The sequence below is a fragment of the Pseudopodoces humilis genome, chromosome 19 (assembly GCF_049639895.1).
Source record: "Pseudopodoces humilis isolate 2021_Gansu_Grassland_sample_001 chromosome 19, ASM4963989v1, whole genome shotgun sequence".
NCBI classification, from domain to species: Eukaryota; Metazoa; Chordata; class Aves; order Passeriformes; family Paridae; genus Pseudopodoces; species Pseudopodoces humilis.
Genome location: NC_142218.1, coordinates 1,133,791 through 1,160,930, shown reverse-complemented (window position 1 = coordinate 1,160,930; position 27,140 = coordinate 1,133,791). Strand labels below are relative to the sequence as shown.

The 27,140-nt window shown below is 57.7% G+C and overlaps 1 protein-coding gene across 4 annotated transcripts in view; it reads left to right on the top strand.

Moving 5' to 3' along the window:
* The window catches only part of DLGAP4 (DLG associated protein 4), a 149,791-nt gene that overhangs the window by 64,953 nt on the left and 57,698 nt on the right, over positions 1–27,140 (top strand). Inside the window, exons 3-5 of one of the 4 annotated variants that reach the window (XM_088064658.1) lie at positions 15,097–15,184; positions 22,330–23,347; positions 24,609–24,755. In XM_088064658.1, coding sequence (XP_087920784.1) covers positions 22,397–23,347; positions 24,609–24,755 — 1,098 coding nt within the window. In that variant the 5' untranslated portion in view covers positions 15,097–15,184; positions 22,330–22,396. Of the gene's footprint in view, positions 1–15,096; positions 15,185–22,329; positions 23,348–23,909; positions 23,964–24,608; positions 24,756–27,140 lie in introns of all 4 variants that reach the window. The other 3 variants (XM_088064659.1, XM_088064660.1, XM_088064661.1) reach the window with 3 other exon arrangements.

The following is a 27,140-nucleotide window of genomic DNA, read 5'->3' as shown; positions in this document are numbered from 1 at the left end:
GCATCACATGAATTCCCTGTGATTTATGGAGCTGTGTGCATGCTGAGACAGCTGCATCCCTCCTGCATCCCACAGCCTGTCCTCCCACCTCAGCCACATCTCCCTCGCCCAGTGCTGCAGGAGGGTCCTTGTGCCTGTTCCCAGGCTGGGCTGCTCGTGCAGGCAGCCCTGGGGACACAGAGCCTGCTTCTGTGCTCTGGAGCAAGGCAGGCTGTGAGCCAGGAGGGGCTGCTTTGGGCTCAGGGCAGCCCTGGCAGCTGGGGATTTGTGACCTCTGCACTGACAGCCTGCCCACGGGAGCTGTTCCCTGATTCCCAGATTCCCAGATTCCCTGATTCCCAGATTCCCAGATTCCCCGATTCCCCGATTCCCCGATTCCCCGATTCCCAGATTCCCTGATTCCCAGATTCCCTGATTCCCAGATTCCCTGATTCCCAGATTCCCTGATTCCCTGATTCCCCGATTCCCAGATTCCCTGATTCCCTGATTCCCAGATTCCCTGATTCCCCGATTCCCAGATTCCCTGATTCCCAGATTCCCTGATTCCCTGATTCCCAGATTCCCTGATTCCCTGATTCCCTGATTCCCAGATTCCCTGATTCCCCGATTCCCAGATTCCCTGATTCCCTGATTCCCAGATTCCCAGGCTGGAGCCACCTGGGCACCCCAGGCCTTGGCAGTGTGGGTGGCCCCTGCCCACCTGGGGACGGGGGCACCGATGCTCAGCCCGCGTTCCCAAAAGCACAGAGGGGCTCGTGGAGGCTGCTGGTGTTCTCGTGTGTGTCTTGGGACAGGAAGCAACAGCCTCAGTTTGTGCCAGGGAAGGTTTAGGTTGGATATTATGGAACAGTCTGCCCAAGGCAGTGGTGGAGTCACCATTCCTGGGTGTGGCACCTGGGGACAGACACAGGTTAATGGTGGGCTTGGAGGATGGGTTGGACTTGGTGGTCTTAGAGGGCTTTTCCAACCCTAGTGGTTTGTGATTCTGTGATTCCATCCCATCCCCAGATCACTCTCCTGGGGTGTGGAACTCGGATCTTTTTCAGCTGCAGAACCTTGGGCTTTCCTCAGCCTCCCAGCTCTGGCCTCAGCTCTGCTCCAGCATGGGCTGCAGACATCTGGGGGCTCTGCTCTTGGTGCCCCCCACAGCTGCATTTTTGCCCATTATCTGCCATATAAGAAACTGAAAGAGATTTCTGTCATGCTGGGCTGGCAGGCCAGGGGCACTGAGGGAGCTGGGAAGCTGCACACCTCCTTGCAGCACTGCAGACCCGTCTGGCTGTGCTGCCATGCCTCAGTTTCCCCCCCTGTGGTGAGGGGAGAGCGGTTCCCAGCTATTTGCAGGAGGCATTGCTGCCACACAGGCACCTGGAGCAGGGGCTGAGCTGAGCAGGGGAGATTCCAGACTGGTTTGGGTGGGAAAGAATCTTAAAACCAGCCAGTGCCACCTCTGCCATGGCAGGGACACCTCCCAGTGTCCCAGGCTTCTCCAAGCCCTGTCCAGCCTGGCCTTGGACACTTCCAGGGATCCAGGGGCAGCCGCAGCTGCTCTGGGCAAGTTGTACAAGAGTAAATGAGCGGCTTTAGCACTCAAAGTCCTTGACAGAGGCCCCTGAACCACACTGGGAAAAGCTCTTATTTTCCTGTATGCCCTCCCAGATGGGACATGGCTGGTGTGGGAGCAGAGGGGAGCCCCTGTCCCCCCTGTCCCCCCTGTCCCCTGTGTGCCCAGGTGACACAGAGGGGATGCCCTGGGTCTGGCTGGTGCCTGGGGACCGTGGCTGCTGGAGGTGGCTCAAGAAATGGCAAGAACAGGATCAAGCTGCTAAGAAAGGGTTCAAGCTGCTCCTGTCAGAGAGAAAGGAGAGGCCACAGCTCCCTCAGAAGGGCCTCACGTATTTGGAGCCTGTGTGCAGACATCCTCCCTGGCTGGGTTTTTCTTTGGATACATCAGGATTTGGGGTTTCATCCCTCTGTTTGGTGAGGATTTTGGCAGTTTAGCGTTACCAGCCTGGGCAGAGGGCTGTCCTGTCACCTCTGCACGTCACCTTCCCTTTCCCCTCTGGTACCCACTCGCTGGGGTTCTCCTGTGCTGCACCAGACCAGCAGCCTCGTGGGGAAAACACCAGCAAACCAAAGCCTTCTGTGGTTCTGGGCAGCAGAGAGGTGTCCCTGTGCAGGGGCAGCCCAGCACAAACCTTCAAGAAACTTTTCCCCTGTGGCAGGTTAGTGCAGGACCCCTAGGAGAAATTATCCTGGAATCTGCCTCTGTGTGCCAGGGAACCAGAGCAAAACACATCTCCTCCTGCCATCTGTGTCTGCATGGCTCCAGGCCCAGCCCAAAATCCAGCCAGTGGCACAGCAGGTTCTCCCAGGGTTCTCCAGCTCCAGAAGAACCCCACAAGGGGACTGAGACCCAAGGCTGTGTCTGGCTGTGTCTCCAGACCTGTGGGCAGCCACTGGGAAGAGCCCCTGGGCTCTGTTTTTGGCCTTCACGCGCTGCTGTGTTTGAAAATTCAGCAGCTCTGATTCCAGGCACAGCAGGAAAGCCTCTCCTTGAAACAACTGGACTGGAGCAGTTGAACTCAACTCCCAGGAAAACAGCAGGGCCTTGGCTGGGCTTTGGGGATCCCTGGAACAGGCAGGATGGAGAAGCCCAGGAGGTGAGAGGGCTGTGGGCAGGTCCCCAGCCAGCCCCAGTGGCACTGGTGGGGCTCCTTGGAGGATCTGCATCCCTGGGCACGGGGATTTTCCCACAGCCAGGGTCCTTCCCAGGAGCTGGCTGTGGGACTGACGGATGCAGGGCACACCTATGGACCAGGGAGTGGGATCCTGGCATGCAGGGAGCTCCAGGAGGGTTTAGGGATGCGGGCAAGGAAGAATTAAATGCAAGATTCCAGAGAGACCAGTCGTGAGGGATCACAGCCAGGCTGCAAATCCCGGGGATGCCTGTCTTGTTTGAAAGGAAGGGGCTGCAGCAGCTGCCTATTGATGCATTCCTGGGTAAACACGGGGGTGGAGAAGAAAGAGCTCAGCTAAAGGACACAAGAACTGGTGCAGTGTTTGGGGATGTTCAGGCTGGAACCCATGGTTTGATTTTTCATATCCTCTGGGGAACTCAGCTGCCAAACTGAGCAAGTCAAAATCTGGTTTTTTTAAAGTCAAAGTGCCTTCTCTCAACACTTCCCTCCAGGATGCCTCAGCAGCAGTGCCAGGGTTTCCTTCCATTTAAGCTAATTTCTTGATACAAAATTCCATCAAAGCTGGAATTGGAGCCAGGATGACTGTCTGTCTGTCTGTCTGTCTGTCTGTGGGACAACAGGGCTCATCTTCTTCCTCCCATTCTCATCCAGTTTTACCCTCTCTCATATTTGTGCCCCGGTCCCTGCTGTGCCCTGCACCCCCTCCTCTGTGGCTGTGCAGCCTCCAGCCTGGAGCACAGGATGATTCCTGGCACATCCCCACCTGCCCAGCCCTGCCACGAGCAGCAGGAGGAGCACAGGAACTGCTGTGACCTGCAGGTTTTGCCTGTCTGGCATCTCGAGGTCTCCAGCCACCCTTTGTGTTTATCAGGTGTCTGGATGTCGATGTCTCTTCCTCCCAGGAGCGTTGGGAGGATTAATTGGTTAATGTTTGCACAGTGCTTTGGAGAGAAGTGCCAAGTGGGAGGGTGGTAGGAGCAGAACTGGATTCCTTCATCCCATCTCCTTCCTCCCCTCACTGATGGTGGCAGCCCCTGTGCCCTTCCTGTGCCAGGTCACCTGGAGGGGACAGGGCTGCTCCCAGGGGAGGGGACAGCCTGGAGGGAAATCACTGCTGGGGAACAGATCTAAAAGCAGAGAAGCATGGAATCATGGAAAGTTTGGATTGAAAGAGACTTAAAGCTCATCCAGTCCCATCCCCTGCCATGGGCAGGGACTCCTTCCACTATCCCAGCTTGGTCCAAGCCTTGGGCACTGCCAGGGATCCAGGGGCAGCCCCAGCTGCTCTGGGCACCCTGCCCACCCTCACAGGGAACAATTCCCTCCCAATATCCCATCCATCCCTGCCCTTTGGCAGTGGGAAGCCATTCCCTGTGTTCTGTCCCTCCAGGCCCTGGTTCCAAGTCCCTCTCCAGCTCTCCTGAATCCCCTTTAGCCACTGGGAGAGGCTCTGGGGTCTCCTTGGATCCTTCTGGGCTGAACACCCCCTGCTCTCCCAGCCTTTCCTCATGGGTGAGGTTCCATCCCTCTAATCTAATGTTTCACCCACAGGACCTCCATTTCTTCTTTATTCCAATCTAGGCAAAAGGAAAACAAACACCAGTTGTTTCACCAACTTTCTTTCAGTTGTCTGAGCCAGCTGCCCCCAGAGCAGCCGGTTCTGGGGAGATCCAGCAGCTCTCCCCATCCTGGAACTGAGCTTTCCTGGCAGAGCAGGGCAAGTCCAGCATGTTGGACATCAGGGCTGGGATTGCCAGCTGGAGAATTCCCACCAGCCGTGCCCAGCCCTGGCTCCATCTCATCCTACATCAACAGGGCTGTGCCTGGGCTGGGGAGTACGTGTTGTAGCTGGTGATGTTAATTAAGAGGTAACGAGCCTGATGGAGATTTATTTTCAGCCTGTGTGCTTGAAACTGATTATGCACAACTGAGAAATGGAAAATTGACCTCCTGCTCATTTTCCTGTCTTCTCCACAGCAACAGTTAATTATTGTGGTGGGCAACACTGCCCTGGAGAGGCCTGGCAGGGAGCAGCTCTCCAGCCTAACCCTGGAACCTGGTCCTCACCTCTCTCCCTCATCCCAGATCCTGATCCAGGCAATCTTATCCTTCCTTGTCTTTTTCCCACTCCCAGCCTGTGCAGCCTCAGGGAGAGGGAGGCTGATCATGGATGTGGAGATCTTTAAGCCTGGAAAACAGGGCTGTGGTCAGCCTGGCAGGCTCCTGGGGAGCTCTGGGCTCAGCTCAGGAGCTGCACCTCTGGATGTCCCTGCCCAGCATGGGAGCAGGCACCAGCAGAGTTCAGCAGGTTGGAGCCCTCTCCCTGTCTCCAGGGACCTGCCCCATGCTGTGCCTTGATTTCCCCTCGGTGAGGGTGGTACTTTGAGTGGGGGTGATAATTTGAGTGAGGATGGTGGTTTTTGCACTTGCCAGAGTTCATCCCCCTGCTGCAGCACTCTCTCCAGAACCAGTGGCTCCACTGGGTACAGGATGCTCTGGTTCTCCACATCTGTGCAATGTGAACCAATCCTTGTGTTTTCCTCCATCACACACAGCCTCACTCCCCATCCCTGCCTTGTGCACAGCCTGGAGCCACTGGCTGCCTGCATGGAGCAAACTGGGCTGTGCTGGGACCCCTCTGCAGCTCACCCTGCTCTCTGCAAGGAGACACATGATGCCAGAGGGGGCTCTGGGGGAAGCAGCAGCTGCCTGGACAAGCAGGGAAGGGCTCTCCAGCAGTGCCTGGGGTTCCATCTGTGCCCAGCCTCAGGCAGCAGCAGACTGGGGGAGAACAGGGGGGACAGCTTTAACCCTTGAGTTCCAGGTGACCTGCAAACACAGCCCACAGCCCCACACAGCCCTCAGGTAGTGCCAAAGCCCAGCACAGCAGTCACCCATAAAGCTTTTATAATCTGCTTTCTTGGCCATGACTGTTCTCCCAGGAAACAGAGGGGGAGGCATGATTAATTTTCATTAGCCTGGTAAATAATAAGCTTGTTTCCGCTAGTCTTGCCCTGTAATTAGGGCTCTGGTGCCAGGGCCCTGAGAAGGAAGCTGGGATTTGCTGGTGACTCATGGGAAGCTGGGCCAGCCTGGACATCACACCCTGGGCAGGAAAAGGGAGGAGGCTGCGACCCCTCAGAGAGATGGAGCTTCCCTCACTCCAGAGGGCAAAGGAGCAAGGGACAGGGTCCTCTGAGGGCAGAGGCCACCTTGGGAGAGGGGAAAAGCCATCCAAAAATAGGCTATTATTCATTATTCAAATGAAAGCAAAGCTTTTGTCCCAAGAGCTGGATGTTGACATGGATGTAGGGTGGGCTCAGGAGTTCAGTGATGTGGAATGAGGAGGGGAAGGAGCATCACCAGGGTACCTGCCCTGAATCTGGGGCTGGGTGACCCACAGCCAGCAGGGTCTAGGTGTCCAGAGCAGCAGGGAAACACCTGCACCATCAGCAAACCTCTGCAGGTGAGAGCACCTCTGTGTCTGTCAGAGGGGCTGGAGCTGGGAAACAGAGCCTGCCCCACACACGGAGCCGCTGCTCTGGGGATTCTGTTCCCTGCCAGGGGACAAAGCATCCCAAGGGGATCAAAGTGAGATCCCCTTCCACAGGCAAAATCCCCCTGTGGAAGTTACTGCCCTGAGGTACCAGAATCACAGAGCTGGGGAAGTTTCAAAGGAGAAATTAAAAAGGCTGAAAGGGGTGTGGAGGAGGAAGATGTCCTTGCCTGCAGGAGAGCCTCTGGACAAAGCAACATCCAGGCTGGCACCAGCACAGGGCACCTCGGGAATGCCTCCATCCCAGCAGCCAGGGGCTCCCCAAGGACGAGCAGGACCTGTGCCATGCTCTGCACGTGAGCCCAGTCCCACAGCCTCCACAGGAGGAAGCTCCTGCCAAAGAATGAACACACAGCCCCATCAGGGAGCAGTGTTTTCCCAACCCAGCAGATGCAGCGAAAACCCTCATTGAAAGAGCTGTTTACTAAGGAAAAAACAACTGGCACGCTAATTAAAAGTGACTGATTAAAGGACTGAAAGGGAATTACTCATCGTAATCGTTAAAGGCAGCACCTGCAGAGCTCTCCTTGCTCTCAGAGCTCGAGCATCCTCCGCACTGCCGAGGGGACATGGCAGCTCCGCGGTGACGGAGCTGGGGCAGCCCCGACGGGCTCGGCATGTCCCCATCCTGGCCATATCCCATCCTGGCCATGTCCCCATCCTGGCCATATCCCATCCTGGCCATGTCCCCATCCTGGCCATGTCCCCATCCTGGCCATGTCCCCATCCTGGGCATGTCCCATCCTGGGCATGTCCCCATCCTGGCCATGTCCCCATCCTGGGCATGTCCCATCCTGGCCATGTCCCCATCCTGGGCATGTCCCATCCTGGGCATGTCCCCATCCTGGCCATGTCCCATCCTGGGCATGTCCCCATCCTGGCCATGTCCCCATCCTGGGCATGTCCCCTCCTGGGCATGGCATGTCCCCTCCTTGGGCATGTCCCCATTTTGGACAGAGCCACCCTGTGGCCAGCAGCACAGCTCTGTGGCCAGCAGCACAGCTCTGACCAGCAGCACAGCTCTGTGGCCAGCAGCACAGCTCTGTGGCCAGCAGCACAGCTCTGACCAGCAGCACAGCTCTGTGACCAGCAGCACAGCTCTGACCAGCAGCACAGCTCTGTGACCAGCAGCACAGCTCTGACCAGCAGCACAGCTCTGTGGCCAGCAGCACAGCTCTGTGGCCAGCAGCACAGCTCTGACCAGCAGCACAGCTCTGTGACCAGCAGCACAGCTCTGTGACCAGCAGCACAGCTCTGACCAGCAGCACAGCTCTGTGACCAGCAGCACAGCTCTGTGACCAGCAGCACAGCTCTTTGGCCAGCAGCACAGCTCTGTGACCAGCAGCACAGCTCTGTGACCAGCAGCACAGCTCTGACCAGCAGCACAGCTCTGTGGCCAGCAGCACAGCTCTGACCAGCAGCACAGCTCTGTGGCCAGCAGCACAGCTCTGACCAGCAGCACAGCTCTGTGGCCAGCAGCACAGCTCTGACCAGCAGCACAGCTCTGACCAGCAGCACAGCTCTGACCAGCAGCACAGCTCTGTGGCCAGCAGCACAGCTCTGTGGCCAGCAGCACAGCTCTGACCAGCAGCACAGCTCTGTGGCCAGCAGCCCCTCCCGTGGAGCTGCCTGGAGCTGATGGGTGGCCGGCAGTGCCATCGCTGTGAGCACAGCCAGAGCAGGACAAGGCAGCCCCAGGGCACAGCTCAGCCCAGCCCTTCCCTGGCTCGGACACAGCTTCCCACGGGCTCCATCCCCCGTGGCCAGGACAGGCCCAGAAATCAGCTCAGAGCTGCTCCAGGGACCTGTGGCTGTTCCACTGTGGCCTCTCCCAGGGGTCACACCTGGAGCATCTCTGTCCCCTCCTGCCAGAGAAGGAACAAGGTTAAGGGCTTCTCAGCACAACTACACCACTACAGGGGCTTTCTGACACCTGTGGTGGTGTGGCTGACACGGTTTAGAGATTTTTGTCTGGATTGGCTGTGGCCACATCAGTTGTGCCCAGCCTCAGTGAGAGACGCTGCCCTTTGTCCCCTGTCAGCAAACAGACAGGGACAGGGAGCAAGGACACATCCTTCAGGATCTGTTCCTGCCACAGGAGAGCAGGTCTGGTCCCAGCATGGTCAGTACATGGACACTGCAGCCTGTCCCCTCCTGACCCCAGGCAGGAGCAGAATCCAGGGTTCCCTGGCTGGGACAGGCTGGGGACAGGCTGGGGACAGTCTGGGACAGTCTGGGACAGGCTGGGGACAGGTTGGGGACAGGCTGGGGACAGTCTGGGACAGGCTGGGACAGGCTGGGGACAGGCTGGGGACAGGCTGGGGACAGTCTGGGACAGTCTGGGACAGGCTGGGACAGGCTGGGGACAGGCTGGGGACAGGCTGGGACAGGCTGGGGACAGGCTGGGGACAGGCTGGGACAGGCTGGGACAGGCTGGGGACAGGCTGGGGACAGGCTGGGACAGGCTGGGACAGGCTGGGACAGGCTGGGGACAGGCTGGGACAGGGCAGCACAGGAGGTGGCTCTGAGCCAGCAGCTCTGGCCTTCTCTTCACTCTGCAGCCACATTCCAGCTCAGCCCAGCCCCGTGTGCCCTGGCTTTGCTGATAGCCCAGGGCTGCAGTAGGAGGCAGGGACAGCCCAGGGCTGGCTGTAGGTGCAGCTGCAGCACTGGAAATAAGCCTTTCTTTGGCTTTGGGTCAATGTGCCTCCTCCATTCTTTTCCACAGTCACTCAGACTGGATTTTAGGGGAAATTTCTTCACAGTGAGGGTGCTCAGGCACTGGCACAGCTGCTCAGGGCAGTGGTGAAGTCACCATCCCTGGAAGTGTTCAGAAAATGTGTGGCTGTGGCACCTGGGGACAGGGGTTAGTGGTGGACCTGGCAGTGTTGGGTTAAGGGTTGGACTTGATCTCAGAGGGCTTTTCCAATTTCAGTGACTCCCTGGTTCTGTGAACACTCTCCCAGACACTGAGCTGCCACAAAGTGACTCTCTCTTCCTGTAGGACACCGTGGGTGCCACACACAGGCCCTGCTCCTCTGCCTTCCCTGACTGGGGCAGGGTCTCACTTTAGCCACGATTCTGTACAGATGTGTCCAGCTGTTGAGCCACAGTGTCCTGCACATCCATCCTGGGCTCATACTGGCGTGCAGTGCTCAGCACAAGTCTCTCCCATAGCCAGGGACCGTGTTTTCCCTGCGGATCACAAAGCTGCTGGCAGAGCAGCTGCCCCACTGGGGAAGGCCCTGTGCATTCTTCACCTTCTTCTGCCTCTGCTGGAAGAGATCTGAGAGCTTTGCAGGTGGGTATGACTCAAAATGCTGACCTTGCCTGCCGTGACATCTGATGTCCCTTTGCACCCTCATTCCTCCCTGAAGTTATTGGATTTAACATTTGCTGGTTTTAGCACTCCAGTTTTGTGACACTCCCAGTCAGATTTCGGGAGCACAACTAGGTCAGGTCCATGTCCATATGTGAGCAGAGTGTGTTATCCAGGCTCACTGGCATTGCTGGGAAGGCACTTAGAGAATTTCTTCTTTCAAGTCCTTTGTCTGGACCAGTTTTATTCTCCACATCACGATGCCATGCAGGTGAAGGCTCCCAGTCCCTCCTGCTTGTTCTCCCTCACTGTCTGAGGTCCTGTTGGGTCTGTCCCACACCCCCATGCCCTCAGAGGAAAGTCCTCCACCACAGGAAGCGTCTCACAGGTGCCTGCAGAGCCTCAGGTGTGCCCTGCCCTGTCACAGGGAGCTCCTGTCCACGGGATGAATCCCTGCTCACAATGCCAGGCTGCCCAGCTTTACAAACACCCCTGATGGGCCCTGAGGGGATGATGTGCCACCCCACTGGGGTCCCTCAGCAGGAGCATCTGTCCTCGTGCTGGGGGCACAGTTCTCTCCCTGCCTGGAGGAGAGGCTCAGCTCTGCTCCATCCAGCTCCTTCCCCCGTTCCTACACCGGGACTCTCGGGGCTGTTTGCTGCTGTTCCCATGCCAAGAGCAGGTAATCCCCCCCCTCCCCTGCCCTGCAGGGCTGCTGGCCTGGCCACGCTTCCATCTCACACAGTCCTCAAGCCTGGGAGAGACCTTCAAGATCACCAAGTCCAACCATCAGCCTGGTCCCACCACAGCCACCCCTAAACCACATCCCTGTGTGCCACACCGGTGGCTCTTGAACAGTTCCACACCACCTCCCTGCAACTCATTCCTGTGCCTGACCACTCTTGCAGTGAAACAGTTTTGTCTAATACCTAATCTGAACCAGCTGAGTAGAGCAGAGGTTATCTCTGTGTTTATTTAGTAAACTGGTGGCATCAAATTTAATATCTTACCAGAAGGGAGGGTGGTGTTTCCTTCAAATGAAACAGATTTCAGGCACTCCAAGTCAGTATCTCCAAAGTCTTTCTCCTTTAGGAGATGCCTCCAAGGTCTGGCAGGTCCCTCTGTGTATAGAGTGCCACTGACAGGTCCCCACTCTGTCCCCAAGGCTCCTCTCAGTTGACAGTGATGTGGGTTTGACCTCTGGGAGTTGTGAGGGTGGATCTTTCCCTCAGCTTCCTGCTGACTTCAGTTTCCATCTTCGGCAGGATCAGTGCGTGATGTCCTTGTGCTCGGGACACGCTCCTGTCAGGAGAGCAGGGACAGGAGCAGCCCATTCCATGTGCTGTGACCTCATTTCCCTGCTCCCCTGCCCCAACAGGACCCTGCTGACGAGGCATCTGTGTGGGAGCCTTCTGGGCTTGGGGAGGGGAGCACCTTCCTCACAGCTCAGCAGGACTTCCCACTCTTCCCACCTTTGCTCAATTGTTCCCTTGGGTGTTTTCACAAACAGATTTTTCCTTCCCTGCCTCCTCAGGAGGATCTCAGTCCTGTCTACAAATCTCCCATGTGCTCAGCCACATCTCACCTGTGCTCTCCCCTCTCCACAGCAGCCTCTGGTCCTTCCCTGGAGGTGCTGCTCTCAGCTTGGCCCCCAAACATCCTCCATGTAGCAGGTGATTCTTCCTGGGACACCCAAATGAGCTCAATGCATTTGTTTTACCCAGAGAAACAGAGCAGAGATTAGAGGTCCAAGAGCACACATGTATTTATTTTCATTAGTTCTCTTGCTGCATTTGCACACAATGGAGTTTATGAGCTGTTTCAGAAGGGCTGGCAATGTCTGTGCCTTATCTTACAGTCTGTAAATCCAAGTGTTAGAGGGGCTTCAGTGTGGGGATGAGAGCAGGAGGGGATGAGAGCAGGAGGAAGGAGCCCTGTGTTCAGCAGCCCTTGCCATGTGCCATGCTCTGCTCCTCACCCTTCCCCCTGTGCCCCTGTGCCAGTCCTGCTCATCCCCCCATCCCTGCTGTGCTCCTGGGCTCTCACAGGGACTCACAGCCTCCATCCAGCACTGGGCTGGCTGCCACGTCACCGTGCTTGTTCCCTGGAACGAGGCCTTCATCTCCTCTCAGGTTTACCAAAAGCAGCCGTGGGTGGTTTGCTGAGGCTCTTCCAAGTCTGGAGGAGAAGCAGGAAGGAGCAGGAGGTGACAGCCCAGCCTGGGAGGGACCTCTCTTCTCACAGAACCAGCCAAAAATGCTGTTTGAGCCTGTAACATTCCACAGGATTTTCCCTGGAATTAGATCCCAGCACCACCTGCACCTCCCCAGCTCTGCTGGCCTTGCTCTGCTCCAGCTGTGACCACACCTGGAGCGGCAGGAGGGGAAGGACCAGCCTGCCCTCCTCATCTGAAAACCTCATCGCCTTCCTCAGGAGGCCCAGCAGACACCGATGCTTCATGTTTCATCACCAGTCTCTGAGGTGGGATTGGGAGCACCAGATCCATCCCTTCAAGGCGTTCTCCAGCCACACAGAACCAGCCAGGCTGCAGCAGGACAGGTTGTGGCCTCCTCCCTTAGACCAAGAGGACAATAATCACCAGCTGATTCTCCAGTGAGGCTTGGCTGCAGAGCATCTGAGACCCCGTTCACCAAAATCATCTTGAAGGGTCTTCAGTTCATCAGACACCCCTGGGCAGAGAAGGGTCCTGGATGGACCCTTGGCTGCTTCCTCTGGCATCCTGTGCCCTCATTGCCTGGAAAATCACGGCCCCAGCTTGGCCCCTGCTCCCCCACCCTTCCACTGGTCTGCAGTCCCCTTCCCTGAGCTTCCAGCACCTCTCCTGTCCCTCCAGGCATCAGCTTCCATCCACCCCCTCACACCACAGCCGTGAGCACCCCGCTCCTGAGAATGGCAGGAAGAGGGGGACAGTGGGGGTGTCTGGCTGGGCTCTAACATCAGGGCTGTGCTGCTGACACAATTGTTCATTTGCATTTCCTCGGGCGCTGATGCTGATATTAATTAAAAGCAATTATGGTGCCATTTTCTTTCAGCAAGAACAGCACGCAAAGGGAAAAACAGCGTTCCACACCAAAATGCTTCTTCCTCCACAGCTTCAATGACCTTGTTTGGTTGGAGGAGCCTGCTGGGTGAGGGGAAGCCTGGCACCCAGGCACTGTTTCTCCCACCCGTTGGATGTGGCAGGGGATGCCAGGACTGGGCTGTTCCCGGGGCCCGAGGCACCCTGAGAGCGCTGGTGACACACACAGAGGTGACAGGTGACACCAGCACTGGGCAGGGCTTCCATCCCAACAGCTCCCACTGCTGCTACAGGGTGCTGGCTGCTTGTGGTGCTACCTGTGCAGCAGGAGGGGCTGGGGACATTCCTAGAAGATGCTGGTGGCTTCCACGGTGGCCATCAGTGGTTCCAGCAGTGCTGCCCTCCATCCCAGCACTGGTGGCATTAGAGCAGGATAGCAGTGGGTGACAGAGTCAGGTGGGTGCTGACACTGGAGGCAGCACTGGCTGTGGATCCTGGCTGTGCTGGTGGCTCTGCTGTCTGGATCACAGGCTCAAACCTAACACAGCTCCCAGTGCTGGAATTCCCTTTCCCACAGGGAGGGCTGGGTAGTGCCAGTGCAGTGACTGTGCAGGGCAGTCATTGGCACCTGGCCCTGCCATAGCTCATGCTGGCACAGTCCCAGTGCAGTGACCTGCCACCTCAGGGACACCCCTGAGCCCAGGAATGTCTGGGTTTGGGTGGGGAGGTGTCCCTTGAGCCACAACAGAGGCCTCCCAGGCTAAGTGAAGCCACATGAGCTTCGCCTCTGTCTCAGCCTCAGGCTCTGACTTCACAGCCCAGCACCAGCAGGAAACTCCAGAAAGGGATGTTCTGGTGCAGAAGACAAGTGAGCTGTGGGGACAGATGTGAATGCCTTGCCTGGCTGTCCCAGGACACGTCCCTTTGCTTTAGCAATTCCCTCTGCAGTGCCATGGAGATAGTGGGAAGGTGGTGAGGGTTTGTACCCAGTTTAGGAGGCCAGTCTGCTCATCTTCCCAAGCTTTCCATCCCTTTGTCTGTTGGGATACTCCCCATGAGGGTCTTGGAGTGAACACAGTCCTCTTATTCTCTGCCTGCACTGTGCCTCTCCATCTCTCCTGTTTCTGGCTCCCTGGGACCGTTCTAGGAGGGCAGCAGGACATGTCTGAGGGGAGCACAGTGCCTCTGCCACACCCCACCAGGCACCCAGGATGTGTGCAACCCCCAGGCAGGAAAAGCCCCTCTGGCTGGGTGGTGGCAGGTGGCACAGTGGGGTCTCAGGGGCTCTGCAGTGCCCACCTCTCCATCCTGGGGACAAAGAGGTGCTGCCTCATCTTTGGGCACCAGTTTGGTCATCTTCTGCATCAGCAGGGTGGGAGTCAAGCCCAGCACCTGGATCTGGGTTTCCTAGAAAAATTGCCAAGGTTTCTATCCTTGTCCCAGCCTCCCATCTGAGCAGAGAAACTGGGCTTCGCCTATTTTCACCCCTCTCTGAGCTCTCATAGACCTTCACAAACCCAGATGGCCTCCTCCATTCAACTAGGAATGAAAAAATCCATCCTAGGAAGGCTGACTCCTCTTTTGGTTCCCATGCCATTCCCATTCCTTGCTTCCCTGCAGCAGGAGTTTCCCAGTTTACCCCAGCAGCTCCCAGTGCAGGACAGGCCGTGTGTGCACACAGACCAGCCTGGGCCGTTCACCAATGCAAACCCCAGCACCACGGATTAGATAACTCAGGCTGTGTTCTCTGTGGGGTCAGGGGGATTTGGGGTTTTTTTCCCCATATTTATTTACCTGGTTTTTCACAGAGGGAGCGTTTTTCCCGTGGTTTGCAGCGTGGTTGGGTGGCAGGGAAGGAGGAAGCCCCAGGCTTTAACTGCAGCACAGTAGCACCTAGTGACCAGATGGGAGAGGTGTGGTGGGAGCTGCCATGAGCAGCACTGGAGGTGAGTCAGAGCAGGTTCTGGCAGGTGCAGTGCTGGGACACAGCAAGGGGAACACCAGAGCTGCCATCTGCCACCCCAGGAAGGGTTTTGTCCCCAGGATTGTCCTTCCTGCCTCCCCGGGCTGGGCTCAGAGGGGACCAGCAGCTCCTGGCATGGCCACAGACTGCAGGGGGATAGTCCATGATAAAGAAGCAAGGGAAGGAAAGACCAAGAGCACTTTCCCATAAAGGGGCTCTGCAAGCCCTGAGCCCCCAGCAAGGAGCATTTTGGATGTTCTCCTCAGCTGGCTGATCTCCAGCTCATCCTCTCAGTCCATGTGACACCCAGGGGATACGGGACCCGCTCCCACACCTTCCCCTGTCCTGTGGGCAGCGCCTCTGCCTCACTCTCTTCACCTGCCCTTTGCTGGACACAGCCTGGGTATCAGCAGAGCTGGCAAGTGTTTGTAGCAAGGGTTGTGGTCGGGGGTGTTTGTCAGGAAGACGCCTCTCTGATCCCTGTGAGGACATGTCCCCTTTTCTCTCTCCCTGCAGGTCTTCATGAGGGACAGCCCTGGAGCCCAGAGGGACACACGGTGCACGGGATGCTGAGTGTGGCCTAGAGCCCAGCAAGCTGTGACAGGTACAGGATGGCCCAGGGGTGGCTTTGGGACTCCCACAGGGGCTGGGGGGGACAGACCCAGCTCGGTGCTCGTGGGCAAGGGGCAGCGGAGCTCCTGCAGGAGCAGGCTGGGGAAGGGAGGCTGGCAGGGTGATTCAATGCCAACCCTCCCTCCGTCTCCTGGCGAATCCTGCAACACGCCCCTCGCAAAATAAAGTTATGAAATCTCATGCCCATTGCTATAGTAACATCACGCCTCCGCCTGACCCACTTTGAGACAAAGGAAGTGTTCCCGAGCTCCGAGCACGCGGGAGCTGCGCACGGGCCCAGCCTGGGCTCCGAAGGGATGCCTCAGGGAGCTGCTGGCTTTTCCCACCTGCTCCTCTTCTCCCCGGGACCCCCAGGCAACAGGAGCTGCTTTGTTTGAGGCGCTGAGCAAACCCAGTGCCAAGAGCATCTCCACCCTGCATCCTGAATGCAGGCAGGGCCCTGCCTGGCTTCATGTGGACATTCAGGCAATGGGAACATTTCCCCTGGAGCAGAGAAACGTCCTTGCTCAGCTGGTGGTGCAGCAGTGACAGCCACGGCCATCCAGAGACAGAATCATGAAATGTGCTGAGCTGGAAGAGACTCACAGGGATCATTGAGTGCAACCCCTGGCCCTGCCCAGACACCCCAACATCCCACCCTGGGCATCCCTGGCAGTGCTGTCCAAGCTCTCCTGGAGCTCTGGCAGCCTCGGAGCCATGCCCATTCCCTGGGGAGCCTGGGCAGTGCCAGCACCTCTGGATGAGGAACCTTTCCCTGAGATCCAGCCTGAGCCTGCCCTGGTCCAGCTCCAGCCCTTCCCTGTCCTGTCACACAGAGCAGAGCTCAGCACCTTCCCCTAGTGAAGACTCCAATGAAGTTTGACCTCAGCCTCCTCCTCTCCAGGCTGAAGTTCCTCCTCCTCAGCGTGGTCTTTGTGCTCTGGGAGGGGCACTGATGGTCCTGGGGCTGCTGATGGCTCTGGCAGCACAGAGAGGCAGGAGGACTCAGATGGGGTTTGGGCAGGGTGGCAGCACAGGAGGCCAAGCAGAGCCTCTGCCGCTGTCTGGGTGACGAGTTCTCAGTGCCAGGGTGGACAGCTCCAAACCTGGGAGTCAGGACAGGGGCAGGTGAAGGGCAGCCGTGCTCAGGGCATTGCATCCCACGCTCACTCCATGGGGGCTGTACAGACAATCCCTCACCCCCTCCAGACCCCTTGAACAGCACTGGCCAGAACAGGTCAGCTTTGGGCCAGAATGTTCTCATTAGCTGCTTTCCCAGGCAAGCTGGAACATGCCCCATGTGGTCACCAGCAGGTGCCCCAAGTGCTCTGCAAGGCAGCAGAGGCTGCAGGTGGGTTTCAAAGACAACAATCCAGCTCCCTGCCCTGGTCCTTCCACTCCAGCCACCTCATCAGCTGTCCTCCTCTCTTCCTGAAATTTCCCTTTCTTATCTGCCTCATTTGTCTCATTTGACCTACTTAATGCTTTGCATTTCCTGATTCAGAGCAAATCCCATCTCATGGAGAACTTTGAGAAACTTCTATTTAGGGATGGACAAATAGGTTGCAGAATTTCTGGGGTTTTGCTCCCTGGAGAGTTGATGCAGTGACATCTGCATGGAAATAAGTTCTGTCTCTCTCAGGAGTTCATCTCCTCCTCCATCTTAGACAACACCTGAAAGTCAAAAATCTTTGTCATATCACAGCCTTTGACTTTTACAGCATTTGGTTTTGCTGGTAGATAAAAAGAAAAAAAAAACAAAAAAACAGAAAGAGCTCTTTAGAGCTCTTAAGATAAATTACTCCTTGTTATTTTGGGATGGTGCCAGTAAGATCCCATCCCTCTCATCACCCCAGTGGGCATCAGTGGTCAGAGACACCCCTTGGCCTGAAGAACAAGCAGAGACCACTGGTGTCCAGCTGTTATGGGGCCTCAGGAGCTGTGTGCAGATCCCACATTCCAAGGGCACCACCATTTGCTCCCACATGAGGAGGGATGTAGGGAAATCGTTCCCGAGGGATGCAGCTGAGGGATCAGAGTGCCGAGCTCAGGCTGGCACTGGGTGTGTTTCACCTGGCAGGGTGGTGAGGATGGCCTGGATGAACCCCTGAGACACCCTTAGGGGATGGGCAGAGCGGCCCTTTAGAGGATTCCCTGTCTCCTAAGGAGGGATCCCAAAGAGGTGACACACTTGGCTTGCTGGAAGTCCCCTCCATCGCTGTGCAGTGCTCGGTGTTCCTGGTGACACTGTCACGGTGGGTGGCATTAACTCTGCTCAGGACCCCCAGGATGGGCAGAGAACTCTTCTGCTCATCCCTGGGGATGGGCTCTGCCCCAAGGCGGAGCTGCCGAGCCAGCGGTGGGAGCACCCCGGGAGCAGGGTGTGTTGTGTAATGAATTGTTCCAAGCAGGAGCTAGCTATTTTTATCGGCCACGATCAGATTGTGAACTCTGAATCATCATTAATGCAGGGCTCTGGCAGCCAGCTCCACATCCAGAGCTCCTGCTAACTCAGGGAGCGTTTGGCTCCGAGCGTGTGGGCAGCCCCACGTCACCTGCACCACAGCACACAAATCCTTTCAGCTCCTTGCAGCCCAGAGAGGGGAGGCATTTTCCCCCTGCAGGTTGTAAATCATCTCTGCCGATTCCAGCCCGTCATTATTGTGCTGCTGGTTCCAGATATAAAGCCACCTCTGTGTTTGCAGCTGGCCTGGATGGCTGGGCTGGGATTTGTGTGGGAGCCTGGGGGATGTGGAGCCCTGGAAGAGCTGATGGGCAGAGGGCAGGACCAGCTGACCCCAAAGGGTGCCCCCAGCCCCATCAGCCCAGGGCTGGCATCTTCCTGGAGGATGTGTGCTCTGAGCAATCCCATTTTACTGGATTTACTGGGAGGAGCTGCTGCTCCTCCTGACGTGCTGCCAGCTTCTCCTGAGCATCACCCAAGTGGCTCCTGGCCCTTTCCAGCCAGCCCTGCCTCAGTCATACATGGAATCAGGGAAGCAGAGAATTCTGGAATGGTTTGGGTTGGAAGGGACCTTGAAGCCCATCCAGTGCCATGGCAGGGACACCTCCCACTATCCCAGGCTGCTCCCAGCCCCATCCAGCCTGGCCTTGGGCACTGCCAGGGATCCAGGGGCAGCCACAGCTGTCTGTGCCAGGGCCTCAGCACCACTTGGAGAGCTCTTCAAGTGCTCTTTTCTGGGTCAAGGCATTGCTCAGCTGTGGCAGCCATGGGTGGCCAGGGAGGGGACAGGGAGTCCTTGCATGGCACATGTGTGCCAAGGGCAGGGCAAAGGGCAGGGGGGAGGCAGCACAGAGCTGCCCATGGAGGGTGAAATGAGCTCCCAGCCCAGCACTCCCTGGTTCTGCACGAGCCCTGTAACACCCAGGGCACCCCAGCCACAGGTGCACACCTCCACATCCCAAACACCTGGGCATCCACCACATGTCACACACAGCACCGTGTCACACACACCCCACAGCCACATGGAGCTGTGTGTGCCCCCATGGAATCAGTGAGGCTGGAAAAGCCTTCCTGGAGTCCAACCATTGACCCAGCACTACCACATTCACCACTAAACCATGTCCCCAAGTGCCACATCCACACACCTGTAGAACACTTCTGGCTAAAGTCCCAAGGTGCACGTGCAAGGAGCAGAAATCTGGGTGAGTGTGGGGTGCTCTCAGAGCTCCCTGGGATTGCCAGGCTTGGTGAGAAGGGCTGAGCCTTCCCAGGGCCTCTGCCACAGATTGGGCTGGCAAATGCCAGCCAGCTGCAAAGAGAGATCCTGGAACAGATGGGAGCAGAGAGCAGTGGGGTGAGGCTGAGAGGCTCCTCCTGCTGCCCCCTCCTTGCTGAGAGAGGGCAGGGAGTCTGCCCTGTTCTCTGCCTTCTCTCTGCCCTCAGGATAAGCTGGTCTAAGATGGATTTGTAGCATTTAAGACAATAGAAATAGTGCAGCATCTCCTGAAATCCATGTCCACCCCAGAAGTTAAAGAGGAGGGGGCATGATGGGTTTGCCCAATTCCCCTGTGGTGCAGAGCCCCAGCACAGAAGCTGATCACAGCCAGTGGTCCCTGACATGGCTGGAGACCATGGCTGGAAGTGTCCAAGGCCAGGTTGGTTGGGGCTTGGAGCAACCTTCCAGCTCTAGTGGAAAGTGTCCCTGCCCATGGCAGGGGATGGAACTGGGTAGGCTTTAAGGAGGTTGCAGGATAGGCTGGAGGTTGGGCCCTCCATCCCAAACCACTCAGGAATTTTGTTCTGTGACTGCAACCCCTGCCTGGTGTCTGGAGCTTCTGGAGGTGCTGCTGGATGCAGCCCATCCAAACCCACAGGCTGTGAACCAAGCCCAAGAAGCTGCCTCTGGCTGGGATCAGGTACACACAAAAGTGCCATAAATCAGCTCAGCTCAGGTCAGTTCATCCCCTCTGAGTATCAGCAGAGCCACTGAGAACAGCAAGGGCAGTCTTGAGAAAACAGGCTGAGGGGAACAGAGGTAATGGGGTGAAACCAGTCCCTTTCCATGGGCTCAGGGGTCCTGTCCTGACCCTGGCAGCCCTTGCTGTGACCTTCTGCAATGACCCTGGGCTGACCTCTTCCAGGAAGGAAGGAAGGAAGAAAGGAAGAAAGGAAGAAAGGAAGAAAGGAAGAAAGGAAGAAAGGAAGAAAGGAAGAAAGGAAGAAAGGAAGAAAGAAATTGTGACCAGGGGTCACAATTGTGGGCAGGCAGAGCTGAGCCTGGGCACTTCAGGGTGGTGTTCTGGGCAGATTTGAGCTTCTGCCTCCTGCAGGGATTCCCCTCCAAGGTGTGCAGGTGGAGCTTGGCCATCCAAAGCCATCTGGAAATCAGATCAATAGCTCAGCCTGGAGCCTGTCCTACACCCCATCCTTCCCCTCTGCCTGGAGGGTTTCCTCTGGGAACATCACCTGGGGTTCTCTGTCACCACTCTGTGAGCACTGTGGATGCCGGCTGGCACATCCTGAGCCTCCCTGCTGGCACCTGCAGCCAGCACCAGCCCAGGTCCACCAGCCCAGTGGGTCCCATGGGCAGGGGACTCCGGGGGGCTGATGCTGCTGGAGAGCACAGCAGGAATTAGGATCACACCCACAGGGACCAGAAGCACCTGGGCCCCAGTCAAGGCTAAGGCTGCATTTGGTGTTTGGGCAGAAAGTTCAGGGTTGGTATCAACATTTCCCAGCTCAGGCCATGTCCCCATCCCCCAAATGCCTGGCCACTGTGTGCATGGTGGAGAGGGGCAGATCTCGGCTCCCAGAGCAGCACAGCCCAGACCACAGGGAAGGGCAAGGCCTGGAGTTGAAGGCAGCTGGAGCAGCTCAGCAGTAGGAGAGGAGGAGTCACTCCATGGGGCCGTGCAGCCTCTGCCAGGGCTCAGGTCAGGGCCAGACAAGCCCGATGTGGGGTCCTGGCATGGCCAGGGAGCAGCTCTGGGCAGCTGCCATGGGGGCAGGGGGCAGGGGGCAGTGCCTCAGGGCAGGTGGGCTGAGGTCAGGCTGGCCAGAACCCTCGGGAGCAGGGCTCAGGCGGGGGGGACTGGGGTCTCTACTGGAGCAGGATGGGAAGCCCAGGCTGTGCACACCAACTTTAGAACATCCAGCTTGGCTCTGCCAACCCACTAGGAGTGACAGAATTAGACACTGCAAAGCCCATCAAGCCATGGAATAAATTCCACTTCTTTTTCTGTTTTCTTCTCTTTTTTTTTGCTTCCAAACAATTATTTAAAGCTCTGGCTGCTTTTCATTATTAATACATTTTTCCCTGAGTGGGGAAGACAAGCCTGTTGATTCCTGCCACCCTGCAGTTGTCACTGACTTCGCTCCCACACCACTTTGCTGGCCAAGCTGCATGTGGGGGACAAGTCCCTCGAGAAGACTGGAGACCAATTCATGGCTGAAAGGGAGAAGCCAGGAGCACAGACTGCCAACTCTGCTCCTCACAGGGACATACCATCTGCAGGTGTTAAAAGTCACCCTCTCTTTTTTAAGTAACACTCAAACTAAACCAAAAAGGAACTGAGAAACTAAACTAAAAGGTAACAGAAAATAAGAGTTCACTTATACATTCTGTAATTTTAAGTAGGTTTTAAGTATGGAAAATCAACTTATTGATTGACAGCTCAACTCATATAAATGCTCATTGATTTTTTCTTTTAAGCAAATCTAAAAGGTTTGTCATTTTTCCCTGTATAATACAGTAAAGATGAGGATCCCTCCGAACCAAGAAGGACGGGGCAAGACCAGTGTGGAGATGTTCAGTGAGGATCCCTCAGGGGATCCCTCTGTCCCAGCTGCCTTTCCAGCATCCCACAGGGATCCCATTCCTGCTGAAAGGAAGGGACCAGCCCCAGCCCCTGACTGTGGCAGAGGGGACAGACAGGCTGGCTGGGAGGGTGGCACAGGTGACACAGCTCCCCAGGAGAGGTGCAGCCCAGAAGGAATTGTCTGAGCAGCCAACAGGTTCTCAGCTCAGGCTCTGAGTGCTCAGAAACACCTCAGCTCTTACAGAGCTACTGACACACCATGCTCCAGGGCAGAACCTGCCAGGAAGGCAGCACTGGCTGGAGAGGATGTGTTTGCCATCGTGTCACATCAGCACAGCTGCAGGAGCTGTGCCAGCCCTGAGATCCATCACCTCGGGAACACCAGGCACCCTGCAAAGCTGGGGTGCCCGGCTGCAGACGGCCTGGGCTCAGCAGGACCTGCTGGGCTTTGGCAGCAGAATTTCCTCCAGCCCCCTGAGCAAATGGGGCAGAGCAGGGACCTGCTGGCAGTGCCTCTGTCACGCTGCTGGGGAGGGAGTGCTGTTAAATAACCACATGCAGCACCACAACAGCAGCAGCAGTGTTGGTAAGCGGCCTGTGGCTGGGCACTGAGGCACACGAGCTCTGCATCTGCAGTGGGAACGTGAATGCTGCCCCTCCTCTGCTGGGCCCTGCTCTCTCCAGCCCCTGGTCTCACACCCCTTCTCCTCCTGCCTCTTCCATCCTGCTTCTCTCCTTTGTCCCTTAACCGTGGTGGCATTTGCTTTCAGAGGGGGACAGGGATGTGCCCCCAGTGAGGAGCAGGCTGCCAGAGGGGTTCCCAGTGGGCTCTCAGCATCTGTCCTCTTCCTCCAGCTGCAGGGAGGTCTGCGAGGGCTCTGCCACACCGTCCCTGAGCCATGGTCTAGGAAGCACTGGGACCATGAAGGGCTTAGGAGACAACAGAAGCCGCCATCTCTCCGATAACCTGGACTCCCCTCAAGACTCTCTTTATGCCCCCCAGGACAGGAACCCTTATCTCCTCAGCCCCACCGACTCCTTCACCATGGATCCCCGATTCCCAACCCAGAACACCGTCCATGGCGACTGTCTCCTTCCACTCAACAACCAGATCTCCAACAGCAGCACTTTCCCTCGCATCCATTACAACTCCCACTTCGAGGTCCCAGATGACAACCCTTTTCCGAGCCATGCCCAAGCCACCAAGATCAACCGCCTACCTGCCAACCTCCTCGACCAGTTTGAGAAGCAGCTGCCCATCCACAGGGACGGCTTCAGCACCCTCCAGTTCCAGCGGAGCGACGCAAAGCACCGCAGCGAGAGCCCGGGGCGCATCCGGCACCTCGTGCACTCCGTGCAGAAGCTCTTCGCCAAGTCCCAGTCTCTGGAGGGCCCCAGCAAGGGCAACGTGAACGGGAAGAAGGGGGCAGATGACGCCAAGCAAAACCGGAGGAGCAAGAGCAAGGACCGGGCAAAGACCTCCGAACCCAAGCGCAGGACCAGGTCCAACATCTCCGGCTGGTGGAGCTCCGATGACAACCTGGACAGCGACACCTGCAGCTACCGCAACCCCATGGGGCTGATGACGCTGGGCCGGCAGCCCGACCACAGCCAGCCAAAGTACTTCATGCACGCCTACAACACCATCAGCGAGCACATGCTGAAATCCTCCAAGAGCAATAACGACCTCAAGGTCACCCCTTGCACCAATATCCCCATCAACAATGACTCCAACTACATCAAGCGGGGCTCCTGGTCCACGCTGACGCTCAGCCATGCCCGGGAGGTGTGCCAGAAGGCCTCCGCCACCATTGACAAAGCCTTGCTCAAATCCAAGTCCTGCCACCAGGACTTGGCCTACCACTACCTGCAGGTGGGTGCTGTGGGGGAATACGGGGTGCTCTCTCTGCAGGGGAGCACGGGAGTTCAGGGACATCCTCTTGGTGGGCACCCGTGTGACCTTATCAAACATCTCCAGGTCATTCAGCTGCCACCTCGGGTCACACTGCCAGGAGAGGGCTGGGGAGGGCTATGGGAACAGAGCCCTGCTCCCCCTGCGGGGACACGGGCGCTGATGGGGTCCATCTCCCACAGCTGCGGTCCCAGCACCCCCAGTCCCTGTGCTGGACCGTGACACTGTGGAGGGGACACGCCACCCCACCTCCTGTGCTGGATGTGATCCCATTTCCTGCAGGCCTCCCACGTGTTCCCAATGCCTGCCCAGGCCCTGCAGGTGCTGGGGGACACTACTGGGCAGGTGGGGATGTAGCTGCCCCACGTGGCTGTGTCCCCTGAGTGCCCACACGGCCGGGAATGCCGAGGGGCCGCGTCTCACCGGACACAGCTGCCCAGGCCCCCGTGGAGACCCCTGTGCCCCCGGGCTGAAGGTCAGCAGCACTAACTAATGCTCACCCCTTATCTCCACGCATCGCAAGGATGTGCCGGCGTGCCCGGTCAGCCCCGCTCTGCCCAGCTTCCCCGGAGCACTGGTAGGACTGGCAGCGCCTCGCTGCTCGCCCGTGGGGCAGGGCTGGGGCAGCAGGGCAGTGCCAGCCCCGCTTGCATGGCCTGCATGGCTGATGCTGGCTTGAAACCCTGGCACCTGCAGCTCCAGGTCTGTGGCAGGTTCCAAAAGTGGCACTGGAGCAACATGAACCTGGTTGTGCCCTAGAGAGAGGAATGAAGACAAATAAGCCAGGCCTGGATGGGGGGGCAGTAGGGGACCAGTCTGTCTATGTAAATCTCTCACATCCTTTTAATGCAGAGGTGCCAGGGGCTTCCCTGGCTGTGCCCAGTGGGTTTAAAGGCTTTAAAAAAGTGATGAATTATTGAAGCACGCTCGGCTTCCAATACTTCACTGGCCCCAGCTGCAAATCAAATTTCCAAGGGGCTGAACTGACTGCATCAGGAACACCAGCAGGGAAAATGATCTTGGCCTGGTTTCTTTTTCTTTACCCCTGCTCCTACCAGTTAAGCATTTGAGTTTAAAAAGCTGCAGCCAAGCCCTCCAAGGGCCCTGTTCCCCTCAGGCTGCAGCACAGAGCCCAGCAGGCAGCCCCAACAGCCCCTGGGCTCTGGGGTTCAAGGCCGCCCTGCTCCTTCCCCCCATGTAATGAGCCTCCATTTCTCGACAGCCTGACGCAGGGCTGTGGGCACAGCTGGGTGGCACGGGCCTGGCCAGCAGCTGGGCAGCCCCACCGCTTGGCTGGGAGGACACGGGTGCCCCGCGGAGCTGGGACCAGCCCCTCAGCCCCGGGCCGACCGACGCAGGCAGCGCCCAGGTAGGGATCTTGTCTTGAGGAGGAGCTTTTGCCCAGCTCCCTCCCGCTCTGACGCTCCTGGGACCACTGGCCAGGGGCAGCAGCCTGGCCTGGACTTGGAGCAGGCAGGGAGCAGCCAACAGCCACGACTGGCATGGCTGGAGGGGCACTGGGTGACACCGGGGTGTGACCAACATCCCCAGAGCCTGGGGCAGGCCCTGTGCTCGGTTCACCAGGAGTTCACCACCAGAACCAAGACCCCGGGCAACCAGTCCCAAAAACATGATGCCTGGTGCCCCCACAAGCTGACAGGTCACAGGTGTTTGGGCTCACCTTGTCCCCAGGTGCCCAGTGTCAGCCCCAAAGATCAGGGCACGGGTCTCAGGCATCTCATGGGAAGATGGGGTCATTGTATCCTGCCTTGGCACAGGAGAGGCAATGGAGAAGTCACCTCAGGAGCTCGTGTGTGGGGAATGTCCTTTTGCAAGGTCACACGTCTCCTGTCACAGCTGGGGACAGGGCGAGCCCTCTCCCTCCCTGTGCCAGGGGGAGGAACAGTAAGGATCTGCTTTCCCAGTGCCTGGGGGACACAGGGGCCATGCAGAGGGGGCTGCTGCCACGCAGAAATGCCCAGTGGGTGCCAGAGGTGCAGGGCCATGAGGGAGGGCAGGAGTGGGATGGGGACAAACAGGACATCCAGGATGGATAAGCCCCCAAGGCTATTCACCTCTCCTGCCCTATTTGAAGGGTCTGGATATTTTGGGGATTCATCAGCAACTACTGGGGGTCTGTGTGATGTTTCCAGACCCTGGAAACATCCATACCCAGGAGTTGAAGCTGGTGATCACTCAGCTCCAGGTCCAGCCCTGTCCCATCAGGGTAGGGGTCTCTTGGATCAGTCCCTAGGATGACACAGCTCCATCCTTAGAGCACAGTCCCCAAGGAGGGAGGCTGTGCTCCCCATCTCCTGTTCCCTTGTTCCCATGGGCCCCATATGCAACAGAGAGTACAACGAAAGAGGCTGAGAAGCTCCTTGGAGTGGGAGATGCCCCAGGCAAGAGTGAGCAGGAGCTGTGGATCTGCAGACAGCACTGAAGGGATGGGCAATGTGGGGGCTCCAAAGGAACAGTCACCATTAACCTGATGCATTATCCATGTCAGCCTCCCCAACCCCACCTATAGTCAGACCACACCAGAGCTTCCTTAACCCCCAGGAGCCCTGAAAATAATTCATAATGCAGAGTGGGTGGCCTATTCAGTGCCAGCCGCTCCATGATGCTCAGTGTCTCACACCAGCCCCACCGAGCTGCCATGGAGCAGGAATACAGCCCAGGTCCTTCCCAGAGGGTGCCCTGCCAGAGGGACAGCCTGGCTCCAGCTTGCTTTCCTGAGGACATGGCTGGGCCTGTGGGACAGCACCAGGGACACCGCCGCCGAGGGAGCAGCGCTGTGCCCGCAGCAGTGGAGCCTGTGCATGGCCCATGCACCCCTGGAATGCTCAGCAGGCGTTCCCGTGCTGCATGTCCGTGTGTGGGGGTCTGGGCTGCATGGCAGAGCTGGCACTTGTGTGATGGAAACCCTGTTTGCTCCTTGAGTCTCTTCCCCCTGACTTGCCCCGAGTGGAGGGTGCGCTGCAGCTCCTGCCAGAGCCCAGGAGTGGAGCTTTCCCCTTCCCCCCCCACTCCCCACTCTGTTAGTGCTCCCGGGACTGGGGGATGCCCCAAAGGAAGCCCTGTGGCCCCTTCCCTTTTCCCTCCACACTCTGGTCATGGCAGGAGAGCAGCAGAGCCAGACGGTGCTGCTGGTTGGTGACTGCAGCACCTGGTGACAATGCAGTGGAGCTCAGCTCCACGGGTGGACACCTGCCTGGATCCCACATCCCTGCACCACATGGCACCACATGGACCATGGCTGGGCACAAGGAAGGACCCACATCCTGCAGCCCCCAAGTCCCCATAAAGTCTCCAGACCTGGGCATCCTCTTACTCCCACTCCTTCCACACCACCCAAAGCACGATGGGCAGAGCCAAGGCCACACCTGGGAGAGCAGCAGGAATGGCAGCAGAGCTCCACCACCTGTGAGGAGCTGCCCTGTGCCTGGCCTAGGTGCCCTCATCCCCACACGGGTATGACACACAGTCTGTGCTCAGAGCCCCAGGTCTCACCTGCCAGGAACTCTGCTGCCATCGAGGAGCTGCACTGGCCACTCTCAGGTCTGTCCTTGGTCACAGAAGCTGCTCATCACCTCCATCTCAGAGTTTCAGACTGTGGGACAGCCTCTTCATATCCTCCTGCGGAGAAGCACCCCAGAGGACCCTGAACAGCACCCAAAGGACCTGTACTGCTTTTGCAGGGCCCCGAGGACACCAGCTTGCCTTTGCAGGTGTGACACAAAACACTTGGCCC